The sequence below is a fragment of the Ahaetulla prasina genome, chromosome 4, assembly GCF_028640845.1.
Source record: "Ahaetulla prasina isolate Xishuangbanna chromosome 4, ASM2864084v1, whole genome shotgun sequence".
Lineage (NCBI taxonomy): Eukaryota > Metazoa > Chordata > Lepidosauria > Squamata > Colubridae > Ahaetulla > Ahaetulla prasina.
Window position 1 is genome coordinate 93,063,014 of NC_080542.1, and position 25,809 is coordinate 93,088,822.

The 25,809-nt window shown below is 39.9% G+C and overlaps 1 protein-coding gene across 2 annotated transcripts in view; it reads right to left on the reverse strand.

The window, feature by feature from the left end:
• Positions 1 to 25,809, reverse strand: part of RBMS3 (RNA binding motif single stranded interacting protein 3) — a 783,951-nt gene that overhangs the window by 72,001 nt on the left and 686,141 nt on the right. For both annotated transcript variants that reach the window (XM_058180900.1, XM_058180901.1), the window contains one exon: positions 25,538 to 25,588. In XM_058180900.1, coding sequence (XP_058036883.1) covers positions 25,538 to 25,588 — 51 coding nt within the window. The remainder of the gene's footprint in view (positions 1 to 25,537; positions 25,589 to 25,809) is intronic.

A 25,809-nucleotide genomic window follows, 5' to 3' on the forward strand; every position in this document is an offset into this window, starting at 1 on the left:
TTTGCCAAGAAAGGCCTTTGGCAGTTTGCCTAATTGGACCAAGGTTGGTGATAGGACTGAGGAATTGTGTTGGGCGGAATTTGCTTTAATTTAGTTGAGCTACGCTGAGAATAAAGTAATTCTCAGCTGTTCAAATAAAGTTTGTTTGTTTTTACACTGACTGAGTTTCGTACTACCTACTTGGGCCTGGATCACACCACAGCCTTTCTTTCTACCTATTTTCTGCCCAGGGCTGGCCTAATCTGTCAAAGGCCTCCTCCTGCATGCTGCCCATTTTCCCTTCACCAATCACACACATTTCCCCTCCTTGAGAGGCCCTGGCCCTAGCCCCACTTCCTCCCCCACAACTGCCTCTTTCTTTGGGCTTACATTCCTCCTGCAGGCTTACATTCCCTTCTGGTGGCAGAAGGGAAGGCAAGCCAGGGCTGAGCCATCATCACTGGGCTCCCTGCCACCCTGCATCTTGCCCCCTTGAACTTTTTTTTTAAGTACTTTTTTACTATCTATTGCCCAAACTGGTATTTTTGTGTAAAGTGTGATAGTTTGTTTTTGAGCTCTCTGTGACTCTGTGAGGTTCCTGCTTGTTGCAGGGGCCATTTTGTGTGAAGTCCAGCTGTTTTTGCATTGTGTGTGAATTGGTTGTGTAGGTTTTGTGTTATTTTTGTGTAAAGTGTGATAGTTGGTCTTCCTAGTCACATGCCCACCAAGCCATGCCTACAGAACTGGTAGGGAATCCTTTAATATTAGGATTGTGGATCTGATTAGTTCTATAGAACTCTCTTGAAAGAGAGAGTATACTGTAGTAAGAAAGGTTTTAGACCTAGATTTAACTTCCACTTGATAGTAGAAAACATAAATGTTTCTAGGCCAATCATTTTTTAACTCAACCAACCTCATAAGGTTGTTATGCTTAGGGGAGTTTCTTATATGTTCCATCTTGATCCTCCAGAGAAAAAGCAAAAGAGAAATCAAATCATATTTGAAATAAAATAACAGGATATTCCAGAAAAGCTGCATTTAACATGCCTAAAGGAATTTACTGAATATTTTCAATCTGAATACATAAATCTGGCATCACCATCTCCACCACTACCCCACCACCTCCACAATGCCATTGCTACAAACAAAATATACCTATGTAATAATGGAACATGAACAAGTCAACATTAACTGGCATTAGATTATCTTAATATGTAAACATTTCCCTGATTTTACTGTTTAGCATTCATTTAATAATGATTGAACTGTGCTGTATGCTGATTAAAATCAATAGTATAATTATACTTGAAATTTACAAAAAAATAATAATTCATAAGATAATCTACATTATGCAACCTTAATATACTAGTGCAGTATAAATTAAACTCCATTTTGAATTCACATGATTTTAAATCTTATTTTGATCTAGTCTACAGTGCCATAGTCCATATTTATTCATACTGATTTATTAACAACTGTTTTTGCAGGTTATTACTAATCAGTAGAGCATATATTTATTGGTATTAGTAATGGGTACCACAGGTTATTTTTTAAAATACATGAAAAGTTTTGTTTTGCAATATATATGCAACCAAATATATGTACTAATGTAAATTGCATGTATTTTTACTGTTGAATTTTACTGTGGGATACCAGGATCAAAAACCCACAACTTGCAAGGATACTTTGGCAAGTCAGTCTCTCTAAGACTGATTGTATTGTGTTAAAAGAAAATTCTTTAATGAAACTCTGACAAGAGTAAATAGGTCTGTCCATTCCAGTCTTTAAGTGAAGCATCACTTCGGGGAAAAATATAATCTCCATGTGTATTTAATAATATTTGCTTTTAACAGCAATGACAAAAGCCACTGAAAGGTTTGAACACTTTTGTAATCTACACTGTTTAAAATGGAACCAGTGCTCATTTCTTGGAAAGCAAATCACAATTATAGTTGTAAGCCTCTCAGTAAATATTAGCTTTGTTTTTCTTATTTTTAAATGTTAGAGATGCTCAAGTTTATTCATGTAACACTAATTATAATTTAAAATGACTGTTATCTGCCTTTTGATAATAACTTATCTATTTACTATACGGCTACTATACTTTACGGCTTTGGTCGCGTTGGTGGATGATCTCTGGAGGGCCAGGGATAGGGGATGTTCCTCTGCTCTGGTCCTGTTAGACCTCTCAGCGGCTTTTGATACCATCGACCATGGTATCCTGCTGCGCCGATTGGGGGGATTGGGAGTGGGAGGCACCGTTTATCGGTGGTTCTCCTCCTATCTCTCCGATCGGTCGCAGACGGTGTTGACGGGGGGGCAGAGGTCGGCTCCGCGGCACCTCACTTGTGGGGTGCCGCAGGGGTCAATCCTCTCGCCCCTTTTGTTCAACATCTATATGAAGCCGCTGGGTGAGATCATCAGTGGCTTCGGTGTGAGGTACCAGCTGTACGCTGATGACACCCAGCTGTACTTTTCCACACCGGGCCACCCCAACGAAGCTATCGAGGTGTTGTCCCGGTGCTTGGAGGCCGTACGGGTCTGGATGGGGAGAAACAGGCTCAAGCTCAATCCCTCCAAGACAGAGTGGCTGTGGATGCCGGCATCTCGGTACAGTCAGCTGAGTCCTCGGCTGACTGTTGAAGCAGTCATTGGCCCCGATGGAAGGTGCGCAACTGGGCGTCCTCCTGGATGAACGGCTGTCTTTGAAGATCATTTGACAGCCGTCTCAGGAGAGCTTTTACCAGGTTCGCCTGGTGCGCCAGTTGCGCCTTTCTAGACCGGGATGCCCTATGCACGGTCACCACGCCTCGTGACGTCTCGCCTGGATTACTGCAATGCTCTCTACATGGGGCTCCCTTGAAGGGCATCCGGAGGCTGCAGTTAGTTCAGAATGCGGCTGCGGGTTATAGAGGGAGCCCTCGTGGCTCCGTGATGACACCTATCCTGCGCAGACTGCACTGGCTACCTGTGGCCTTCCGGGTGCGCTTCAAGGTGTTAGTAACCACCTTTAAAGCGCTCCATGGCATAGGGCCGGGTTACCTACGGGACCGCCTACTGCTACCGAATACCTCTCACCGACCTGTGCGCTCTCACAGAGAGGGACTCCTCAGGGTGCCGTCAGCTAGACAGTGTCGTCTGGCGACGCCCAGGGGGAGGGCCTTCTCTGTGGGGGGTCCCACCCTCTGGAACGAACTCCCCCCAGGACTCCGTCAACTTCCGGACCTCCGAACCTTCCGTCGCGAGCTTAAGACGCATTTATTCATCTGCGCAGGACTGGCTTAGATTTTTAAATTTAGATTTTAAATTTATAGATTTTTAAATTCACAGGGGTTTAAATTTGGTTTTAAGATTTATATTTATATTTTTAATATTTGGCATTAGAATAAGTTTTTTAATAGTTATTTTAATTGTATATAAATGTTTTATGTGCCTGTGAACCGCCCTGAGTCCTTCGGGAGATAGGGCGGTATACAAATTTGAATAAATAAATAAATAAATAAATAAATACTATAAGCATGTCCCAGAAATAGTACCTAATTCTGATTTAATTTGTAAGTCCATATGTGGGAGGCATGGAATATTATAATGAGGGCAAAAGCCTGGATTTATAGAAAAAAATATATGAAGGATTGATGCTTATGGGGAGAAAAGAGCCAGCTTTGAAACCTTTCAGGACAAGGAGGAGACTGAAGATTGCAGTCACAAGTGCGCAAGACAGCTGTTCTTCTCAAGAGACCCCAAGATAGTGGTTACATGAATAGACTAGTGGGTTTACAGCACTGGGAAAGAAAAAGTGGTCATTTTGTTCAAACTGTGGTTAGCGTCTTTAAAAAGTTTGCAAACTTCCTTTATGAGTCAATTTTGGAAATTGCTTTTCAGCTATTAGAAATTTCTGGATCAACAAATTTTGCAATACCTGGTAAATTTTCTTCAATCCTTGGTGAATAAAAATTTTAACTTCAAGCTTAAGAACTTGATTTTTTTGTTGTTGTTGGAATGAACAGCAAAGCATGATCAAAATTTTGATAATAAAGAGAAAGTTACACAATGCTTAGGACTTCCAATAAAATAGAAAAAAGATTTTGGAATGAATTATAACGGGTTCTTCCTATGGGAAAATGCTCTTGTGTTTTTTTTTAAATAGATTTTTAAAAAATGGATACTAGAAGAAACTAAGCATTTCAATTAAAGAAGAACACGTAAGTTTGATGTGTAATTACAGAATGAAGCAAAATATTCTAAAACTGGGCATACTGAAGATTATGGTATCTTTTGAAAAATGGAGTTGTGATGTGAGGAATAGTTTTTATCCAATTAGATCAAACTGAATTGAAAGTGGAATTACAAATGATGTGCCAGCAGCTTCAGAGAACACAGCAAAGGTGATATGTTAATAGTAAGCACAATATCCCTAGGATTAGCCGGTGAGTATTAAAATTATACAGTAAATATGCACCATCCACCATATGAAGCAACTTTATTTGTGCTTTTTCTTTGAAGTGATCTCTAGATTCACTTCAGTGCTCATTTTTCAACTGATGGACACTATTTGTCCAAAATATCTATTTTGGGGGATAGACGGACCTTTCTGAGCAAATTTAAGACATATATGAAGTTTTAAAGAGAAGTAAAGTTTTGTAAGATGATTTGCTCTTACAATAATTTTATTGCTGTTAAAGTATTATGCACTAAGAGTTACTGTAGATCTATATTGGGTACTGTATGTGGAGTACAAATTCATTTCAACTGATCAATATAAAACCTAAATGGACATGTTAGGAGATAACTACTGCAATTACTATTCTGTTGATTTTTCAAAGGTGCTGAGATACACATTTTTTTGAATCATTCAAAATTTTATTTGGATCAGAAATGCCTTATACTGATGAGATGAGATAGAATTATTTACAGTGAGAATTGTCCTGCTGACTATGCTCATTAATCAAGATTACTAAAGTAAAAGTGTATTTGTTTATTTAAAAGACAGCTTAACTGCTGAGTAGTTATCTCCTCAGTCACCCGCTGACTAGTGGTCCCTGCAGAGTTCTGCCTCTCATTTCAAAGTAATGCAAATGTAAGAAAGCAATAGATCCATATGTAAAATAGTCTCTGTTGCTTTAAATTGCACAGTTAACTGAAGACATCAAATGAAAGTTTTTCCTTGTGGAAATGTTATTCTCCCTTCAAAATCAGCTAGCCTTCTCTTCCAACTAACAATAGCTTTGATGTGAAATTTCCTTTGACTAGCTGAAAAATACAAGTAATATTTTTAAGAATTATATACACTGAGGAGTCTATCAATAAATAATATGTTCTGTTTTTCTATTGTGGGTTTTATCTTGACTAGATTCAAGCTACTAAATTTATTCTTGTCTGGCCAAGAAGCTTATAGAATTTTGTCTGGACTATATTTCCAATGAGTACGAATGAATAAATGTCTTTTACTGCCCAATTCAATTTCTAAATGATTAAATCCTGATTATTTTCTACATTTATGGTAAAGAAAGCTTTCACATACCACAGCAGACTGAAGGAATTTGATCTTGATCTTGGCTTTTGTATTATGTCTCAACACACATACTGTATATTTTATAAAAATATATTGCATATGTAGTAGGATGAAATATTTAATTTATTTTAATCCATTTCATTTTTATATTTAATTTATTCATTGGTCCTTTCTCTCTAATTGTCATTTTCACCTGTGTTACTTCAAGTCTTAAGTCTTTAAGTAACAGAGATGGTGTAGGGTTTCCTGCCTGGGAAGGGGGTTGGACTAGAAGGCCTCCAAGGTCCCTTCCAACTCTGTGGTTGTTGTTGTTGTTGTTGTTGTTGTTATTATTATTATTAAGTAAAAAATTAACTACATATTCAAAATATGCTCTCACTAACAACATGCCTAACTAAATGCTCCCCATTTCTCCAAAACAGCTGGAGAACGTTTGCAACTGCAAAAGCTTTGGAGAGAACGATTAGGATCCATTTCTTTCTGAATTCATGAAATCACAATATACAGCATATACATTCTGACACTGGTGGGATTAAAATAAACAACCATTTCTCTGCCCTAATGACTGGCTTGGTGGGCATGGCTTGGTGGTCATGTGACTAGGTAGGCATGGCCAACTTGATTGGTCTCCTTCTTAGGACATTTCCCCTTAGCCCATCTCACAATTAAATAGCAGTGTTCCAATATTTAGACTAGAATAGAATAACAGAGTTGGAAAGGACCTTGGAGTCTTCTAGTCCAACCCCCTGCATAGGCAGGAAACCCTACACCACTTCAGACAAATGGTTATCTAATCTCTTCTTTAAAACTTCCAGTGTTGGAGCATTTACAACTTCTGGAGGCAAGTTGTTCCACTGATTTTAACTGTCAAGAAATTTGACGGGCTCCTACAGAAATGAGAGTTAATCTATTTTCTAAAGCACCAAAAGGCATGACAAGAAACAATGTATGGAAACTAACCAAGGAGAGAAGCAACCTAGGACTAAGGAGAAATTTCCTATGGGTGAAACCAATCAACCAATGGAATACCTTGCCTTCAGAAGTTGTGGGTGTTCCATCACTCAAGGCTTTCAAAAAAGAGTGAGGGAAGTACACCCCAAAAGGATAGTGCCAGGAACCACTAAACCAATGCAGAAACAGCCATTCCCCCTTTTTTAAAAAAGTCAAAACCTCAAAGCAAATGCACCAGCTGAGAGGAAAAGAGCAGCTGCTCATGCTAATTGAAAACATGGGTGTGCTTCCAAAAGCCATTAACCCTTCCAACTCTATTATTCTATGTTCTCTATGTTCTAAATTGGGTGCTTGACAGCAGAAGCAACACAGCTGGCTGAACCACACATGCATTAAATTCACGACCTGTATGATCAAGCTGCATCATTGTCCCCTCCTCTATCTTTTTCCCCCAGGAAGAAACAAGTAGTAGCCAACGCTGCAGCAGCTATAAAAGGTCTTGAGGAACTCCAGGGAGTATCAGCTAATCACAGAAGTGTTACTTAAAACCCTTTATAATGAAAATGTTTGTAATCTTGTCCTTCTTCCTGAAGGGAAGAGGTTAATCTCACCCCTAGTAGGGTGATTCATGGATTTCCTGGTGTTTATGTCAGTTTTGGAAGACAATTTTCTTTTTGCTTCTTAACTACCACATATTTTAGCTGGGGAAGTTGGGAAGGGTTGTTGTTAGAACGGTAGAAAGTTAGTCATAATAACATTCCGTATTCAATGACTTTTGCCAGCATCTGATGTAGACTTCCTGAAGATTGTATCCAATTGACTGTGAAGAGTTGATTGGACAATATGATGAATTTGTGGGTTTTGGGCAGGGCTGTGAACTGTCAACTGGGTGTGGAAAACCTGGAAGCTTTCAGTTTCGGGGTTTCCCAGCTGTGCCAACATGACATCTCTAATAAATTGGAACTTTGAGGAACTTCAAGCCTCAGAGCTTTATTTTGTTGGGGGTGTTCCTTGGAACCCTGACATTAACCCGAAACTCCTAAATAACTAAGCGGCATCCTGAAAGGGGGCTGAATGGGGTGCTGAGCCCCAGCACCAAACTAAAGCTTGGGTGGTGTGAAGACTCAGCAAAGATGGAAGAGAGAAAGGAGATTGCAGAGGGAGCCACGGGAGCTCATACTGAAAAGTTTATCGAGACCCAGTATTCTCCTTCTGAAGGTGTGGTACGAGGCCTTGAAGCTGAGGAGACGGTGCAAAATCTAGGCACTCAGTCCAGGGAGATGGATTCCAGGAAAAGTTGCCAGTATGATCCAACTCCAGAGATGGGACTGAACGGGCGATCGCCTGGATGTCAGCTCTCTCCAACCTGCCTTCACGCTACCCCCTGTGAAATTTATCCCCCTGGGCTGGGGATTCTATCCTGGCCAGGGATGGGTCCAGTGCTAGTGGACGCCAGCAACATTGCAGTGGCAGCAGTGCTTCTGCAGGAAGACCCCCAAGGACGGCTGCTTCCCTGTGCATATGTGTCCAAAAAACTTACAGACACCAAGTGGAGATGGGCAGTATAGGAGAAGGAAGCCTTTGCTGTTCGTTGGGCTCTTCTATCATGGTGCCACTTCCTAGAGGGAGCTAAGATCCCTTTTGAGGTATGGTCAGACAATAGAAACCTCGAAGCCTTAAAGACCCCATGAAGGCTCTCCCCCAAACAGGTCTGCTGGGTGCACTACTTCAAGTGGTTTGATTTCAAGCTGAAATACATCCTGGGGGGAAGAACCTGCTTGCAAATGCCCTGTTAAGGAAACCCCAGTATGACAGCCAGACGGAGGACGTCATCCATGCCATCATCCCAGACCCATAGAATGTGGCGCAAGTCACTACTTAGAGTCAGGCCAGCAGGTGGACTGACCCCACTGCTGGGAAGCTAACTGCTGACATGAGGCAGCACTATCTACTGATCCATGGCTAGCCGACAATCAAGACACATTGACGACCCATGATGGGCCAGCTTGGAAAGGTTCGAAAATTTATATCCCCAACAGCATGAGACTCCTGGTGCTCCAGCGTAGCCATGATTCTCGATTGGCTGGTCACTTTGGATTTCTAAAGACCCTTCATCTGATTAGATGGCAATTTTGGTGGCCAAAGATGAAAGCTGATGTGGAGGACTATGTAAAAAGTTGTGTCACATGTGCCAGCAATAAGACAAGACCGGGGAAGCCTCCCGGGTTCCTTCAACAGGTAGCTGAGCCCAGCCACCCATGGGAAGAAATAGCTATGGACTTCATGTAGAGCTCCCAGAAAGTGGTGGAAATATGGTAATATGGACTGTGATAGACTTCTTCTCCAAACACGCCCATTTTATTCCTTGTTCTGGACTTCCCTTGGCTAAGAGATTAGCCAAGATATTTGTCAAACAGATCTACTGGCTGCATGGAGTTCCACGACAGGTGATATCCAATTGAGGAGTTCAGTTCACTGCTAAGTTTTGGAGGGAGTTCCTGAGGTCCATTGGATCATCTCATGGGCTTAGCTCAGCTTTCCATCCGAGTACGAACGGAGCCACAGAACATGTTAATGCCATGGTGGAACAATACATAAGATATTATGTAGATTACCAGCAAGATAATTGGGCTGATTTGCTTCCTTTCACAGAAGTGGCGTACAATAATGCAGGGCATAGTACTATGGCACTGACGCCTTTTCAGATTACGAGCGACATGGAATTTGTCCCTATGCCAGAACTGCCAAGAGAATAGCCTTTTTCCATGACTCTGAATGAATGGATGGAGTCATTAAGAAAGGCTGGGAGAATACCAAAAGAGCCCTGAATGAAGCGGCCGAAACATACAAAAAGCAAGCAGAAAAACACCGATCTCTCCAACCCAACTTTCGGGTGGGAAATCACGTGTACCTTTCCACCAAATACATACATTTAAGTTTGAAGTGTAAGAAGTTGGGACCGAAATATTTAGGCCCCTTCCCTATAGTGAAAATGATTAATCCGGTGACTTTACAATTAAATCTTCCCCGCATGCACAAGCTACAGAATTATTGTCCCACTCCTCCTATGCCTTTATATCCTCTTTTCAGTGTAGAAACATTCTATCTTTTATATTCTGTTCCTAAAAGCAATGGTGCCTATGAAAAAAGTACTCTGTCTTACCACACTTAGGACTGTAATTTTGCTCACAAATCAATGTGGTTGAAAAGCAAGACAATATGTAATTCAATTGCTTAGCAATGACAATATCACAAGCCCTGTTAGCATTGATAAGATAATTTTTCTGGTTATAAGACAAAAACCCATCCCAATCTAAGTATTTCTGGGTTGGTCCCTTCCAGCCCCAAGTCTCAGAAAGGCAAGGGACCACTTTCAAGTCCCTTCCTATTTTCCTCTAACTCTGGCCTTTTGGCTGCCTTGTACCCTGCCTTACAGAATGGTAAGCAGCCCCAGAAACATGCAGCTCTGAGAAGCTGCAATGCCTCAACTAGAGTAGCTGTCCTCGCCACCATGGACTTTGAGACTAGTCGTAAGTCAAGGCATTCTATTTCTTGACAAAAAATCTCCAATGTTCTGGTTTTCTTTATTGTGATCAAAGTCAGAAGAGAAAATGGTAGTCCCATCCTTCTCCTTGTACAGCTGAACATCGAATACCTATTTTCCTACATTCTTTTCTACATTCTCCTCCATTTTCTGTTTAGCATGTCCATTATCCTAAGACATTTACTGTTTTATCTCAAAATAGCTAAAGAAAGAAAACTAGGCTTCTAACCCAACAGTCCCCAAACAAAATATCATGGAAATACTGTACCTATGATTCATAGTTACTTCATATGAAAGAAAATATTTCAGTTTAACTCAATACTAAACAGTTCTTCTGTATGTGAACATATTTTCAAGGTTCATTGACCCATTCATCCTGAAATCAATTTCTATCGCTCTTTGTTGAGAACAGCTGGTATTAAATCACCATTAATAAGACAGATAGAATAATTATTTTTGTTTACGTCTAATTGTTTAGGTTTTAAACATATGTGTCTAGGAGTTCATTGGTTTATTAAAGGTGCTCCAGAAGATTTTGGACTCCAGATTGCAGAGGGAGCCACGGGAGCTCATACTGAAAAGTTTATCGAGACCCAGTATTCTCCTTCTGAAGGTGTGGTACGAGGCCTTGAAGCTGAGGAGACGGTGCAAAATCTAGGCACTCAGTCCAGGGAGATGGATTCCAGGAAAAGTTGCCAGTATGATCCAACTCCAGAGATGGGACTGAACGGGCGATCGCCTGGATGTCAGCTCTCTCCAACCTGCCTTCACGCTACCCCCTGTGAAATTTATTCCCCTGGGCTGGGGATTCTATCCTGGCCAGGGATGGGTCCAGTGCTAGTGGACGCCAGCAACATTGCAGTGGCAGCAGTGCTTCTGCAGGAAGACCCCCAAGGACGGCTGCTTCCCTGTGCATATGTGTCCAAAAAACTTACAGACACCAAGTGGAGACGGGCAGTATAGGAGAAGGAAGCCTTTGCTGTTCGTTGGGCTCTTCTATCATGGTGCCACTTCCTAGAGGGAGCTAAGATCCCTTTTGAGGTATGGTCAGACAATAGAAACCTCGAAGCCTTAAAGACCCCATGAAGGCTCTCCCCCAAACAGGTCTGCTGGGTGCACTACTTCAAGTGGTTTGATTTCAAGCTGAAATACATCCTGGGGGGAAGAACCTGCTTGCAAATGCCCTGTTAAGGAAACCCCAGTATGACAGCCAGATGGAGGACGTCATCCATGCCATCATCCCAGACCCATAGAATGTGGCGCAAGTCACTACTTGGAGTCAGGCCAGCAGGTGGACTGACCCCACTGCTGGGAAGCTAACTGCTGACATGAGGCAGCACTATCTACTGATCCATGGCTAGCCGACAATCAAGACACATTGACGACACATGATGGGCCAGCTTGGAAAGGTTCGAAAAATTATATCCCCAACAGCATGAGACTCCTGGTGCTCCAGCGTAGCCATGATTCTCGATTGGCTGGTCACTTTGGATTTCTAAAGACCCTTCATCTGATTAGATGGCAATTTTGGTGGCCAAAGATGAAAGCTGATGTGGAGGACTATGTAAAAAGTTGTGTCACATGTGCCAGCAATAAGACAAGACCGGGGAAGCCTCCCGGGTTCCTTCAACAGGTAGCTGAGCCCAGCCACCCATAGGAAGAAATAGCTATGGACTTCATGTAGAGCTCCCAGAAAGTGGTGGAAATATGGTAATATGGACTGTGATAGACTTCTTCTCCAAACACGCCCATTTTATTCCTTGTTCTGGACTTCCCTTGGCTAAGAGATTAGCCAAGATATTTGTCAAACAGATCTACTGGTTGCATGGAGTTCCACGACAGGTGATATCCAATTGAGGAGTTCAGTTCACTGCTAAGTTTTGGAGGGAGTTCCTGAGGTCCATTGGATCATCTCATGGGCTTAGCTCAGCTTTCCATCCGAGTACGAATGGAGCCACAGAACATATTAATGCCATGGTGGAACAATACATAAGATATTATGTAGATTACCAGCAAGATAATTGGGCTGATTTGCTTCCTTTCACAGAAGTGGCGTACAATAATGCAGGGCATAGTACTATGGCACTGACACCTTTTCAGATTACGAGCGACATGGAATTTGTCCCTATGCCAGAACTGCCAAGAGAATAGCCTTTTCCATGACTCTGAATGAATGGATGGAGTCACTGAAGCAGTGGGCATGAGCTTAAATGGACTCCAGAGGATGGTAGAGGCCAGGAATGCCAGGAGGAACGTTGTCCATGGGATCGCAATGGGTCAGACATGACTTAACAACTAACAACAACAACTATAAAGAAGAGATCTATATTAGATTTGTTAGGTTTGACCCACAAATTTAGTCAAGCTCCAAAGTTAGTTTGCAGAGATTTGATGATACAACTCTTTGATAAGCTAGTTTTTTTTACAGAATAGCCATAACTGGAACAGAAAATCAGTTACTGTATAAGCACACACATTCTCTCTCTCTCCTGTACCTATTAGCTATCATCTCTCTCTCTCTCTCTTTCTCTTTCTCTCTTTCCACTCATTAAAATCTTAAAACCCTTTTTCTTACCAGTGCACTCCAGCAGACTATGCACATCTATGCAGAATTTATCTTAATGTTTTAGCACCTTTATAGCAGTGTTATCTGATTGATTGCATTCCTTTAATCTGTATCCCCAATGTGACTTAAAATTTGCTCAATCTTAATATTATGTTCAGACCAAAGATACTGATAAATCTGGCAAAATGCCTAGTTAGAAAAAGGATCCTAGATCGAATAAAAATGGGGTGTCTTCAATAGCATCTTTCATGATCCCTAAGTATAACAATTCTAATAACAATGGGGAAGAAGCAACTGATTTACTGATCATTTGAATCATACAAAGAAGTAGTAAACCAGTACTCATCATCTGAACTGGTGACTCTCCAGCTCCAGAGCAACAAAATTTCAGCAAACCAAAAGGTACATTGAACAGACGCAGCCAAAAAGCATTGGCAAAGCAACACATTATCTGCATTTAAGTTACTAAGAGGAAACCCATATCTTCGTTCTTATACAACTTTTGGAAGATCCATCAAATACTGATTTTCAAGGATCATAACTCTGAGCACAAGCTACAGAATTATTGTCCCACTCCTCCTATGCCTTTATATCCTCTTTTCAGTGTAGAAACATTCTATCTTTTATATTCTGTTCCTAAAAGCAATGGTGCCTATGAAAAAAGTACTCTGTCTTACCACACTTAGGACTGTAATTTTGCTCACAAATCAATGTGGTTGAAAAGCAAGACAATATGTAATTCAATTGCTTAGCAATGACAATATCACAAGCTCTGTTAGCATTGATAAGATAATTTTTCTGGTTATAAGACAAAAACCCATCCCAATCTAAGTATTTCTGGGTTGGTCCCTTCCAGCCCCAAGTCTCAGAAAGGCAAGGGACCACTTTCAAGTCCCTTCCTATTTTCCTCTAACTCTGGCCTTTTGGCTGCCTTGTACCCTGCCTTACAGAATGGTAAGCAGCCCCAGAAACATGCAGCTCTGAGAAGCTGCAATGCCTCAACTAGAGTAGCTGTCCTCGCCACCATGGACTTTGAGACTAGTCGTAAGTCAAGGCATTCTATTTCTTGACAAAAAATCTCCAATGTTCTGGTTTTCTTTATTGTGATCAAAGTCAGAAGAGAAAATGGTAGTCCCATCCTTCTCCTTGTACAGCTGAACATCGAATACCTATTTTCCTACATTCTTTTCTACATTCTCCTCCATTTTCTGTTTAGCATGTCCATTATCCTAAGACATTTACTGTTTTATCTCAAAATAGCTAAAGAAAGAAAACTAGGCTTCTAACCCAACAGTCCCCAAACAAAATATCATGGAAATACTGTACCTATGATTCATAGTTACTTCATATGAAAGAAAATATTTCAGTTTAACTCAATACTAAACAGTTCTTCTGTATGTGAACATATTTTCAAGGTTCATTGACCCATTCATCCTGAAATCAATTTCTATCGCTCTTTGTTGAGAACAGCTGGTATTAAATCACCATTAATAAGACAGAATAATTATTTTTGTTTACGTCTAATTGTTTAGGTTTTAAACATATGTGTCTAGTTCATTGGTTTATTAAAGGTGCTCCAGAAGATTTTGGAGTAGCTAGAATTTACTGTTGCCAAAATGCCACAATTCAAATTTTTATTATGTGCATCTTTGATTTGTTCACTTCAATAAAAAGAAACTACTTCAAATATATAATTTGTTTAATTTTGCAAAGAAAATGGAAATTGATAGCCTCAATATCATCAGAAAGCACTCATGCTAAACTGTTGCCTTTGGTTCTGTTGTAAAAGATGTTTGTATCTCATTCTTTTTATGAACTATATCATCTGCAAGGAATTGCCTTCACTTGCTGAGGTGCATCCAGCTGTGAAAATAGTTCAAGTGCCATTTTGTAGACATTTTCATTCCATTGTTCTGATCTCATAGGAACTCATTAACCACAGCCAAGTTGAAAATAAAGGAAGAAACAAAGAGGTACAATTGAGAACATCCACTTTTTAAAAATAAAAATTCCAGCATGGGAGTAATGTTTTTTCAGACAGGAAGCGTTTCTAATGAAATGAAACCAGTGCCAAAGAAAGATATTCTAATTTTCTAGAGTTGCTGTTTTTTGACACAAATACTGAATTGTGTTCCTATAATAATGCTAAAAACACTTGATTAATTTGATGTCTATATAATGGTTCAATTAATCATTTTTTACTAAAAACAATTCTTATTTCAAGAGCCACAGTATCAGTTCAATTCACTCTGTGAGTACCTTTGTATATTTTAATGTATTTCTGAGATAGAAAATCAAATCAATTTAAATTATTCTGAAGCAATTCTATAATAATCTGTTAAGGGCAATGAAGAAGATGCACGGAAGCTGGTATACCAGGAAGGCTTACTGACTACTAGAAACACCAAACTGGTCTACAAGAATGACCAATTGAAGAGCAGAATGGAAGTATGGAAAGTCACAGAATTACATGACCAGAAAATTAAAAAGAAAAAAAAAAAGCAGAGGAAGCAGATAATGACAAGACCTGGCAATGGCTAAGATCAAGAAAGTTGATGAAAGAGACCAATTAGAAAGAGGGTAATTATGGCTGCACAAGACCAAGTCTTAAGAATAAATTCATACAAATCCAGAAGGCAACCACAAACAATAAGCGCCCTATGCAGGAGTTGAAAAAACAGTGGACTATCTAGTTAGATTGCACAAACTGACTAAAAGTACTGAATGGCAATGAGTTTAGCAAAAGCATATATTTATATATAACTCTTTTCGTTCTTTTATATATAACAGTTTTTCTTTTTAAAAAAGTATAAACAAGAGCAGCAGCAGAGCTACCTGTCTTGGCAACTGAGGAGTCACAGGAGTGCAATATTCTTGTTCTTTCTAATGTAATAATTCATAAAGGATTCAATATGTACTTTATTCTGTAAATAATATTAAAATAATTTCTGGATGAATATTAAATAATATTTACTGCTTTTTTGTTGGAAGCAATTGATAAATATGGAAAGGTATCAGGATTTAAAATAAATCAGAATAAAACAAAAATGATAATCAAAAATATGTCTATACAACAGAAACAAAAACTAGAGGAAATAACAGGATTTGAGGTGGTAAAAAAGGTTAAATACTTAGGGGTTTATATTAGCTCATCGAATAAGAAACTTTATAAGAATAATTATGACTTGTTATGGCAAAAAGTTCAGAATGATATGAGTGTCTGGAAAAAATTGCAGTTGTCGTTATTGGGGAGGATTGCGGCTATTAAAATGAATGTGTTACCTAGATTTTTGTTTCTGTTCCAGATGATACCAATAATTAAGAAAGATAAAAATCTGGAGGATTGGCAGATTGGGATTAATAAATTTATATGGCAGGGTAAAAAGGCGAGGGTTAAAATGAAAATAATACAGGACTCACGGGAAAGAGGTGGCTTAAAAATGCCTAATTTTAAACTATATTATGAAGCAGTAGCCCTTTCAGTAATAAGTGACTGGTTTAATTTAACGGAGGAAAGAATTTTGAACATAGAAGGTTATGACTTGTTATATGGATGGCATGCGTATTTATTTTATGAAAAAAAAGTGGATAGGGCTTTTAAGAATCATGTGTTGAGAAGTGCTCTTTATGGTCTGGAAAAATATTCTTATAAATTAGACTACAAGATTCCTATATGGGTGAGTCCCAGACATGCAATAGAGAATATAAATATAGAACAGAAACAGGAAATGATTACTTATAAAGAACTTTTGTATGCTGAAGGAGGTAGATTGCAATTAAAATCATTACAGGTATTAAATGAAGAAGGGAGGAATTATACTTGGTTTCAATATGGGCAAATAAGTGCTAGATGGAAAGAAGATCAAAAAATTGGTATAATGCAAAGGGAGGAAAATTTAATAAAGCAAATTAGAAATCAGACCCAGGAGCATATAAAGAGATTGTATAATGTGTTGCTTGAAATAGATTCAGAAAAGGATTTGGTAAAGGACTGTATGATAAAATGGGCACAGAATATTCAGGAACCAATAATGTTGGAAACATGGGAGAAAATCTGGGTTAGAAATGTTAAGTTTACACAAGCACAGAATTTAAGGGAAAATTTTTATAAGATGTTTTATAGATGGCACTTAGATCCCAAAAAATTATCATGTATGTATCCTGATATCCAAGCGAAATGTTGGAGGTGTGATTGTGATGACGCTACATATTTTCATATTTGGTGGACTTGCAAGAAAATTAAGGCCTTTTGGATAAGAATTTGGTGGATTATTCAAAATGTACTGAAGAAGAAGATAAAGTTCCTGCCACAATTTTTCCTTTTGGGAATTATAACGGATTGTACAGGGATTGAGACTAAATTGATTCTGAATTTAATAACAGCAGCAAGACTGTTGATTGGACAATACTGGAAGAAAGAAGAGGTACCTACAATAGAAGAATGGATATTGAAAGTCATTAATTTGGCTGAGATGGCTAAAATCTCAGCTTTTTTAAAAGACAATACGCAGGAAAGATATTTAATTGAATGGAAAAAATGGATTGATTATTTACAAAACAGATATCAGATTAAGAAATATCAGATTGCCTTTGAATAATTAGGAAGTATTATTTTATGTAATGGGAGGGGGTTGGGAGATGAAAAGATTTTGATGAGATTAATTGGATTAGAAGGGAAAAATTTTACTCTATGTTTGGTTTATGTATAACAATACCTTGTGATTGACCCGGGAAGCCGGGGAAGGGAGGGGAAGGGGTTTCTGGGAGGAGGGGAAAAAGGGGAAATGTTTTTGTTTTTTTAAAACTTTTTCAATAAAAAAAATATTTACTGCTAAATAGTTCTTTCTGGGCACTGTACTGAAATCATGTACACATGCACGCGTGCACAAACACACATGTAAATGTATTCTGATAATTCCAATAATTTTCTATATTAGAAGTTCATACACTGCATGGTTATATATCATTTAACTAATTTAACAAAGAACAGGAGGAGGAACATAGATGCAATCTCAATCTGAGATTGATTTTATAAATGCCTGACTGATTATAATCTTGACTCTCAAGTCTATCAAAGCAGCAGTTCATGGTTTTCTGCCTCAGAAATAGAGGAGATTTAATTATTCCATTCTTTAGTCTTCTATGTTTTAGCAAGTTCATTTTCAAGTAATAAAAAAGCTACTACTTTTGTAGAAAGAAGATGACAGGAAAACTATTTTATGATAGATTTTTTATTTGCTTTTTTATATATCACATTTCATTACGGACAATAAACACAGCTGTCCATATAATCCAAAGTCTTTTATTGTTCAAAAAGTTATTTTCATTTATTTTATAATATTTAAATAAATGCTATTTTTTCTGAGAATAAACAATAAAAAGATTAAATATATTTCAGAATACTGATCCAAGGAATTATTAACTAAAACAGGAAAATAGCAACTGCAAAACTAAAATCAGCAACATTTTAAAATGTTTGTAACAAATAACAATTGGTATCCAAAGCTACAAGTTCAAAAATCTGGTAATTGTGATTTAACGTTTTGTTTTATTCCGGTTAAGAGACTGTCTTAATGAATTGTGTATGTTCTGGGGAAAAAGTGCCAGTTGTATAACAATAGCGAAAAGTATAGTTCTTGTAGCTAAAATTCAATTAAAAACAAAATTATGTTTTACTACCATTGAAATAAGTTCTGTAATGCCTTTGGATGTCCAGGAACTATTCTTAATATTTGGAAGCTGGGTTAAAAATCACAGTGGATGGAATAAAAAGATTACTTTCCTTCACCAACCTTGGTTTTCTTTCAAAGTTGTGTGACAACTTTCTCTCCTTCTCTTTCCCTACCCCCTCCCCATCTCTCTGTTTCTTTCTATCTTTCTTTTTCAATTAAAGGCTACCTGGGATTTTTCACTATATTTCTGTTTCCATTTCAAAATGACAGGAAAAAATGCATTGTTATCGTTTTTAAAAAAGGTTTACTGTGGAATTGACAAAACAGGGTACAAAGTGTTTGGGTTTCAGGGTACTCTCTCCTATTCAAATGAATATACCATTTCTTGTATAAAACTGTAAATCTTGAAAAGGTGACCATTTTATCTTGTATAAGTTTTTAAACTATTTTATCTTGTATAAATCTTTATGGATTTCTGATGCTTAATTTTTTTACCAGGAAAAAAGAGTTTCAGCATGAACTGATATTAATACAATTAATTAATACAATTAAGCGTATCCAGAAATATTTTACATGAAGAGTTCTCCATTCCTCTGAATACAACAAAATGCCTTATGCCACCAGACTTGAAATCCTGGGTTTAGAAAATTTAGAGCTCCGCCGCCTTTGACAAGACCTGAGCTTAACTCATAGAATCATCTGTTACAATGTCTTTCCTGTTGAAGACTACTTCAGCTTCAATCGCAACAATACACAATAGATTTAAACTTAAAGTGAACCGCTCCAATCTTGATTGCAGAAAATATGACTTCAGTAACAGAGTTGTTAATGCCTGGAATGCACTACCAGACTCTGTGGTCTCTTCCCAAAATCCCCAAAGCTTTAACCAAAAACTATCTACTATTGACTTCACCCCATTCCTAAGATATCTGTAAGGGGCGTGCATAAGAGCACCAGTGTGCCTACCATTCCTGTCCCAATGTCCCCTTTGATTGTATCCAATTCATATAGTTATTTTATACTTATGCTTATATATATGCTTATATATCTTATAGTTATGTGATGCTTTTGCTTATATATACTGTTGTGACAAATAAAATAAAATAAAATAAATAAATAAATAAAATAATACAACTGAATTACTACAATTTAATGTTTTATTCCATTTATTTAGGACATAAAAAGGTATGAACCAGCAGTTTTGAAAGCACACTTAAAATTTTCATTTTAAAAATATATGGAAGCTTAAAGTATTTTATGTATGGAATGAACAAAAATTGCAATCACATTTTACACTGTGTGCACAATTATTAGACAAGTCAGTATTTTGACCATATCATCACTTTTATGTATATTTTCTACCTTCAAACAGGGATGGGTTCTAATTTTTTTTACTACCAGTTCTGTGGGTGTGACTTATTTTGTGGGTGTGGCTTGATGGTGATGTGACAGTGGGCATGGCTTGATGGTCATGTGACTGGGTAGGCATGTCCAACTCAATGTCATTCATGTCAAGGGGTGCCTCACCTGGCCCCTTTCCTCCCAGCCATTCCTTGTCACACCCAGCCTCAATATATCTATAGTTCTGTAAAAAAGTTGTTCACCTTTTTTCAATTTTATTATCTACACACTATAGATCAGGGCTCTCCAAACTTGGCCACTTTAAGACTTGTGGACTTCAACTCCCAGAATTCCTCAGCCTTTTCTGTCTTAAAGTCTTAAAGTGGCCAAGGTTAGAGACTCTGCTATAGATGCACTTTCTTGGACCACTGAAAGGAGGAAATGGCTCACATGCTTTGCCCAAGAGTGTGATAGGCAACAGGCTTTTAAGGGGCTTCTAGAAAGAAGGGGGGGGCAATGTATTTTCTAAAGCACCAGAAGGCCAAACAAGAAACAATGGATGGAAACTGAACAAAGAAAGAAGCAGCCAAAACTAAGGAGAAACTTTCTGATAGTGTGAACCAATTATAGGTGCAGAAATATTTCAGTCATAACTTCACATATAAAATAGCTATTTGTGTAATACAACCTGCATATTGTTCAAAACAGTCATTAGTGTTATGGCTGATGTTTGACAGAAAACCTAAAAGTCAAAGACTACAAGAATGCTACTTTCTCTGTATATATACAAAACATACCAGGAATAACGTATTAAGATGGACTTATGCAATGTTGGGTTTCAAATTGTTTTACTACTGGTTCTATGGGGGTGGCTTGGTGATGTGGCACAGCGTGGCGGGCATGACAAGGGAAGGATACTGCAAAATCCCCATTCTCTCCCCACTCCAGTGGAAGGTTACTTCAAAATCCCCATTCTCTCCCCACCCCACTAACCTGCTCTAGGAAGGAATCAAACTCCCCCCTCTTCATTTCCCCAAATAAAATATTACTCATTAGAAAAGGCTCCCAGAAAGCAAGGAAAAATCAAGCTGCTAACAAGGAACCTGCCTGATACTCATTCCACATTCCTGCCAGCTGCATATCAGATTCGGGGAGTGCGCCTGCGCTATTTACGAGCGATCGCGCACTCCGGTTCCCCGATAGTTTCCTGTTCCCCGAGTGGCTTAAATCCTCAGAAGCTGGACCTTTGCCTGATGTTATGCAATGCTAGGTCCGTTATAAATAAAGCCCCCCTCATCTCCGATCTTATACAGGAGCGGGGTGCGGACCTGATTGGCATTTCGGAGACCTGGTTGGGCACGGAAGGGGGGGTTCCCCTGATAGAGATGTGCCCACCGGGTTTCCATGCGTTCCATCAGGCCAGGGCCCAGGGTAGGGGTGGGGGAGTGGCGGTTATTATCAACGAGAGTCTTGAGCCGAGTGAGATCACTGTGCCACAAATAACTGGATGTGAGTCCCTCCTTGTGAAGTGGGGCCGTGGGGTTCAGGTGGGTTTACTGATCAGGTACCTAGCTCCTTGCTGCGTGACAGAAACCCTGCCTGAGCTGTTGGAGGTGGTCGCCGGGATGGCAGTGGAGATCCCCAGGCTTATGGTCATGGGGGATTTCAATCTACCGTCAGTGGGGATAGCATCCACATCAGCTCGGGAGTTCATGGCTTCCATGACGGCCTTGAACCTGACCCAGTTAGTGAACGACCCCACTCACATCGGGGGAAACACTCTGGATTTGATTTTTGTCTCTGGACAGTGGTTGAATGATCTGGAATTAGGGGAGTTAGTTATCAGACCCCTGTCATGGTCAGATCATTCGCTCCTTCAGCTAGACTTTCGAACCGCCGACCCCCGCCGCAGGGAGACGGAACCGACTCGCTGGTTCTGTCCCAGGCGCCTGATGGACCCTGAAGGGTTCCAGACGGAGCTTGGGCTATTCCCTGAGGATTTAGCCTACGACTCGGCTGCAGCTCTGGTCGCCGCCTGGGATCGGGCGGCGGCTGGTGCTCTAGATCGAGTCATGCCTTTGCGGCCTCTGACCCGGTGCCGATCTCGTTTAGCCCCTTGGTACTCCGAGGGGCTGAGGGAAATGAAGCGCTGGAAAAGACGCCTAGAGAGTATCTGGAGGGCCAGCCGCTCCGAATCTGACCGGACACTAGTTAGGTCTCAAATTCAGACCTATCTAGTGGCGATGAGGCTGGCAAAATGGGAGTATTTTTCCAACCTCATTGCATCAGCAGATAACCGCCCAGCCGCCCTGTTTAGGGTGACCCGCTCGCTCCTTCATCAGGGAGCGGTAGAGGATCCCTTAAAGGGTCGAGCTGAGGAATTTGGACAATATCTGTTTGATAAAATCGCTCAGATTCGGGAAGGGTTGGACACAGATTGGATGGATCCGGACGGGGTGGAGGAGGCAGGTCTTGATGTTATTATCTGGGATGAGTTTGATCCTGTGGCTCCTGAGGACATGGACAGGTTAATGGGGGGATTGAATGCGACCACATGTTTATTGGACCCGTGTCCCTCCTGGTTAGTACTGGCCACCCGGGAGGTGACACGAGGCTGGCTCCAGAAAATTGTGAACGCTTCTTTGATGGAGGGTGTTTTCCCTGCCGCCTTGAAAGAGGCAGTGCTGAGGCCCCTCCTCAAAAAGCCTTCCCTGGAACCAGCTATTTTAGCAAATTATCGTCCGGTCTCCAACCTTCGCTTTGTGGCAAAGGTTGTCGAGAGTATGGTTGCACGACAGTTGCCCCAGTACCTGGATGAAACTGTCTATATTGATCCATTCCAGTCCAGTTTCTGGCCTGGTCACAGCAGGAAACAGCCTTGGTCGTGCTGGTTGATGATCTCTTGAGAGCTCGGGACAGAGGTTGTTTTATGCAGAAGAGGTTTTTCTGGAACCTTGACAGTTCCTCTGTCCTGGTCCTATTAGATCTCTCAGCGGCTTTTGATACCATCGATCATGGTATCCTGCTGCACCGACTCGGGGGACTTGGAGTGGGGGGCACTGTTCATCGGTGGTTCTCCTCCTACCTCTCCGACCGGTCACAGACAGTGTTGACGGGGGGACAGAGATCGACCCCAAGATGCCTCTTATGTGGGGTGCCACAAGGGTCGGTTCTCTCGCCTCTTCTGTTCAACATCTATATGAAGCCGCTGGGTGAGATCATCCGTGGTCTTGGGGTGAGTTGTCATCTATACGCTGATGATACTCAGCTCTATATTTCCACCCCTAATCACCCCAATGAGGCTGTTGAAGTGATTTCCCAGTGCCTGGAGGCCGTACGGGTCTGGATGGGGAGGAACAGACTCAGACTCAATCCCACCAAGACCGAGTGGCTGTGGATGACAGCGGCCCGGTACAGTCAGCTAATTCCATCACTGACCATTGGGGGCGAACTATTGGCCCCCACGGAAAGGGCTCGTAATCTGGGCGTCCTCCTGGATGCATGGCTGTCTTTAGAAGATCATATGATGGCCGTCGCCAGGGGAGCTTTTCATCAGGTTCGCCTGATACGCCAGTTACGCCCCTTTCTGGATCGGGCTTCCTTATGCACGGTCGCTCATGCCCTTGTTACATCCCGCCTGGACTACTGTAATGCTCTCTACATGGGGCTCTCCTTGAAGGGTACCCGGAGACTCCAACTGGTCCAGAATGCGGCTGCGCGGGTGAAAGAGGGAGCATCTTGTGGCTCCCGTGTAACACCCCTCCTGCGTAATCTGCACTGGCTCCCGGTGGTCTTCCGGGTTCACTTCAAGGTACTTGTTATCACCTTTAAAATGCTCCATGGCTTAGGGCCGGGATATTTACGGGACCGCCTACTGCCACCATTAGCCTCTCACCGACCAGTGCGCTCTCACAGAGAGGGCCTCCTCCGGATACCGTCAGCTAAACAATGTCGGCTGGCGACCTTCAGGGGGAGGGCCTTCTCTGTAGGGGCCCCTACCCTCTGGAACGAGCTCCCTCTGGGGCTTCATCAACTCCCCGATCTCAGGTCCTTCCGCCGCGAGCTGAAGACGTTGCTGTTTCGAAGAGCAGGACTAGCTTGAACGTAGTTTTAAATTGGGGTTTTTAAATCAGGGGTTTTAAATGGGGTTTTAAATTTGTATTTAAAAGTTTTAGGGCATCAATTGAATTTAATTTTCTATTCTTTTTTGCTGTTTTATATGTATTATATGTTTTCTGTTGTTTTATTGGCTGTGAACTGCCCTGAGTCCTTCGGGAGATGGGCGGTATACAAATATAATAAATAATAAAATAAAATAATAATAATAAAGGAAACTTTGTAAGAAGAAAACAGCTACTGGTGCTTAGAGATAATAGGAAAGTGGAAGCCAAAAGTTCGGTTCCATTTACAAGCAGGCAGAAAATTCATTCAAGACAGGATATTTCACAATGGAAATCGCCCAAACCTTTTTATAAACACAAAGCCCAAAATTTCAAAAACACAGAACCATATAAGAATCCCTCTTCTTATCCAATTTGTTGTTCAGTTGACCCAGAAATGAACTGCTGAATGTGAGTTGGGCAAATTTTTGTTTTCCATTTAGTTGCATAATAATTCTGCAAACTAATAATTGCCCAATAATTGTGCACACATACCAGTAAATATTCTCTTAAAGTGAAAACCTCACTTTTATTTTCTTAAATATTCAGGTTTGAAGTTTACTAACATTTTGGATTGACCAAGAGCACTGTAGTTGTTCAATGATAAAATGAATCCTTCAAAATATAACTTGCCTAATAATTGTATATACTGTATAGTTAATCAAGTTTGTATGGGATATTTATGTCACATTCTAACCAAATCATTTGATCAGGAAAAATATCAAAACACCACCCTTGTTTTATTTTGGTGAATATTTCAACAGTACAGTAAGATTTGTTCTTCTAATGAAAACTTTTTTTATTCTTTAAAAAAGATGTAAGCTAGAGTGGCAGCAGATGTACTTGTTCTGGCAATTTAGAATTCACAAAAATGTGATTTTCTTGTTCTTTTTAATGTAATAATTCATAAAGTTTGCAATATCTACTTAGTAATTCTCTTGCCATCATCAAAGAAGTATATAACCCCCTTCCAAACAGCATACTTATGACATCATCTTTCAGTACAAACAATACTGAATTTAATAAGATTCCTTAAGAACATTTCCAGAATGAAGATGTCCTCAACACACCTGACACATGGAAATTGTTCAGGACTGTCTTCTCCAAAACAATGAATGTAAGTGTTCATTGCAAAAAACAAAATGAAACAAAACAAAACATCCCACCTAAGTTTAAACAAAATATATATTCCATTTAAGGAATTCCCACTACAGCCATGAAAAAAACCTGCTTTCGAAACTGAATGTTGTCTTACACCTGTTGTCATACTCTTAATGCAGTAAAATCCTCTTTATCATTTTGGAGAGATCAAGCTACCTCTGAACAGATAAACTTTGCTTCCACAAGATACTTTGATAGTGAGCAATATAACTCAAAGACCCATATAAATATACATATGAAACTCACCAAAATATTCAGTAGATTTTTCTCATTACTCATTACCTGACTTTTAACCTGAAGTTCTAGTCTTCTATTCCTAAAAGAATGCCTAGTATTGAGCTCTTAGTCCTTAGCTCAGGGAAATTGTCAGGTGATTCTTAGTCATTCATAACAGATCTGGATTCCTACACAAATGACATTTAACTATTGCTTTTGGCAATCCATGCACTTTTAAGAGCAATGCATAGAAGCAATGTGCACACAAATGATCCACAGAGAATTCCATGTAATTTCCCACTAATATTTTAATGTTTTGTATTCAGATCACTTGAGTAAATGATCAGCTTTATGCATCTATTTCAGCAAGAGCAGTGGACAATGTCTGACTAATTCTTAATAAAACAAGAAAGGCAGTTGTATGTGTTTACTTACTGTTGGTTGCATAACATATGATGGATGGGGCATCCATGAAGTATTCTGAACCTGTGTACCAGAAAGAACAGACTATTAGTTAAATGGCAAGAAAAAAAAAAAAGGGGGGGGGGGAATCAATAAATAGTCTTGCTTTGAAAAAAGATTAGAATGAAAACTTTGTGTTACATTTTGAAAATTTTACAATTGTAAATGTTTATATCCTATAATTATATCAGAGCTGGAAGTAACACATTTAGTCCTCAACTTACAAGCACAATTGACCCCAAAAT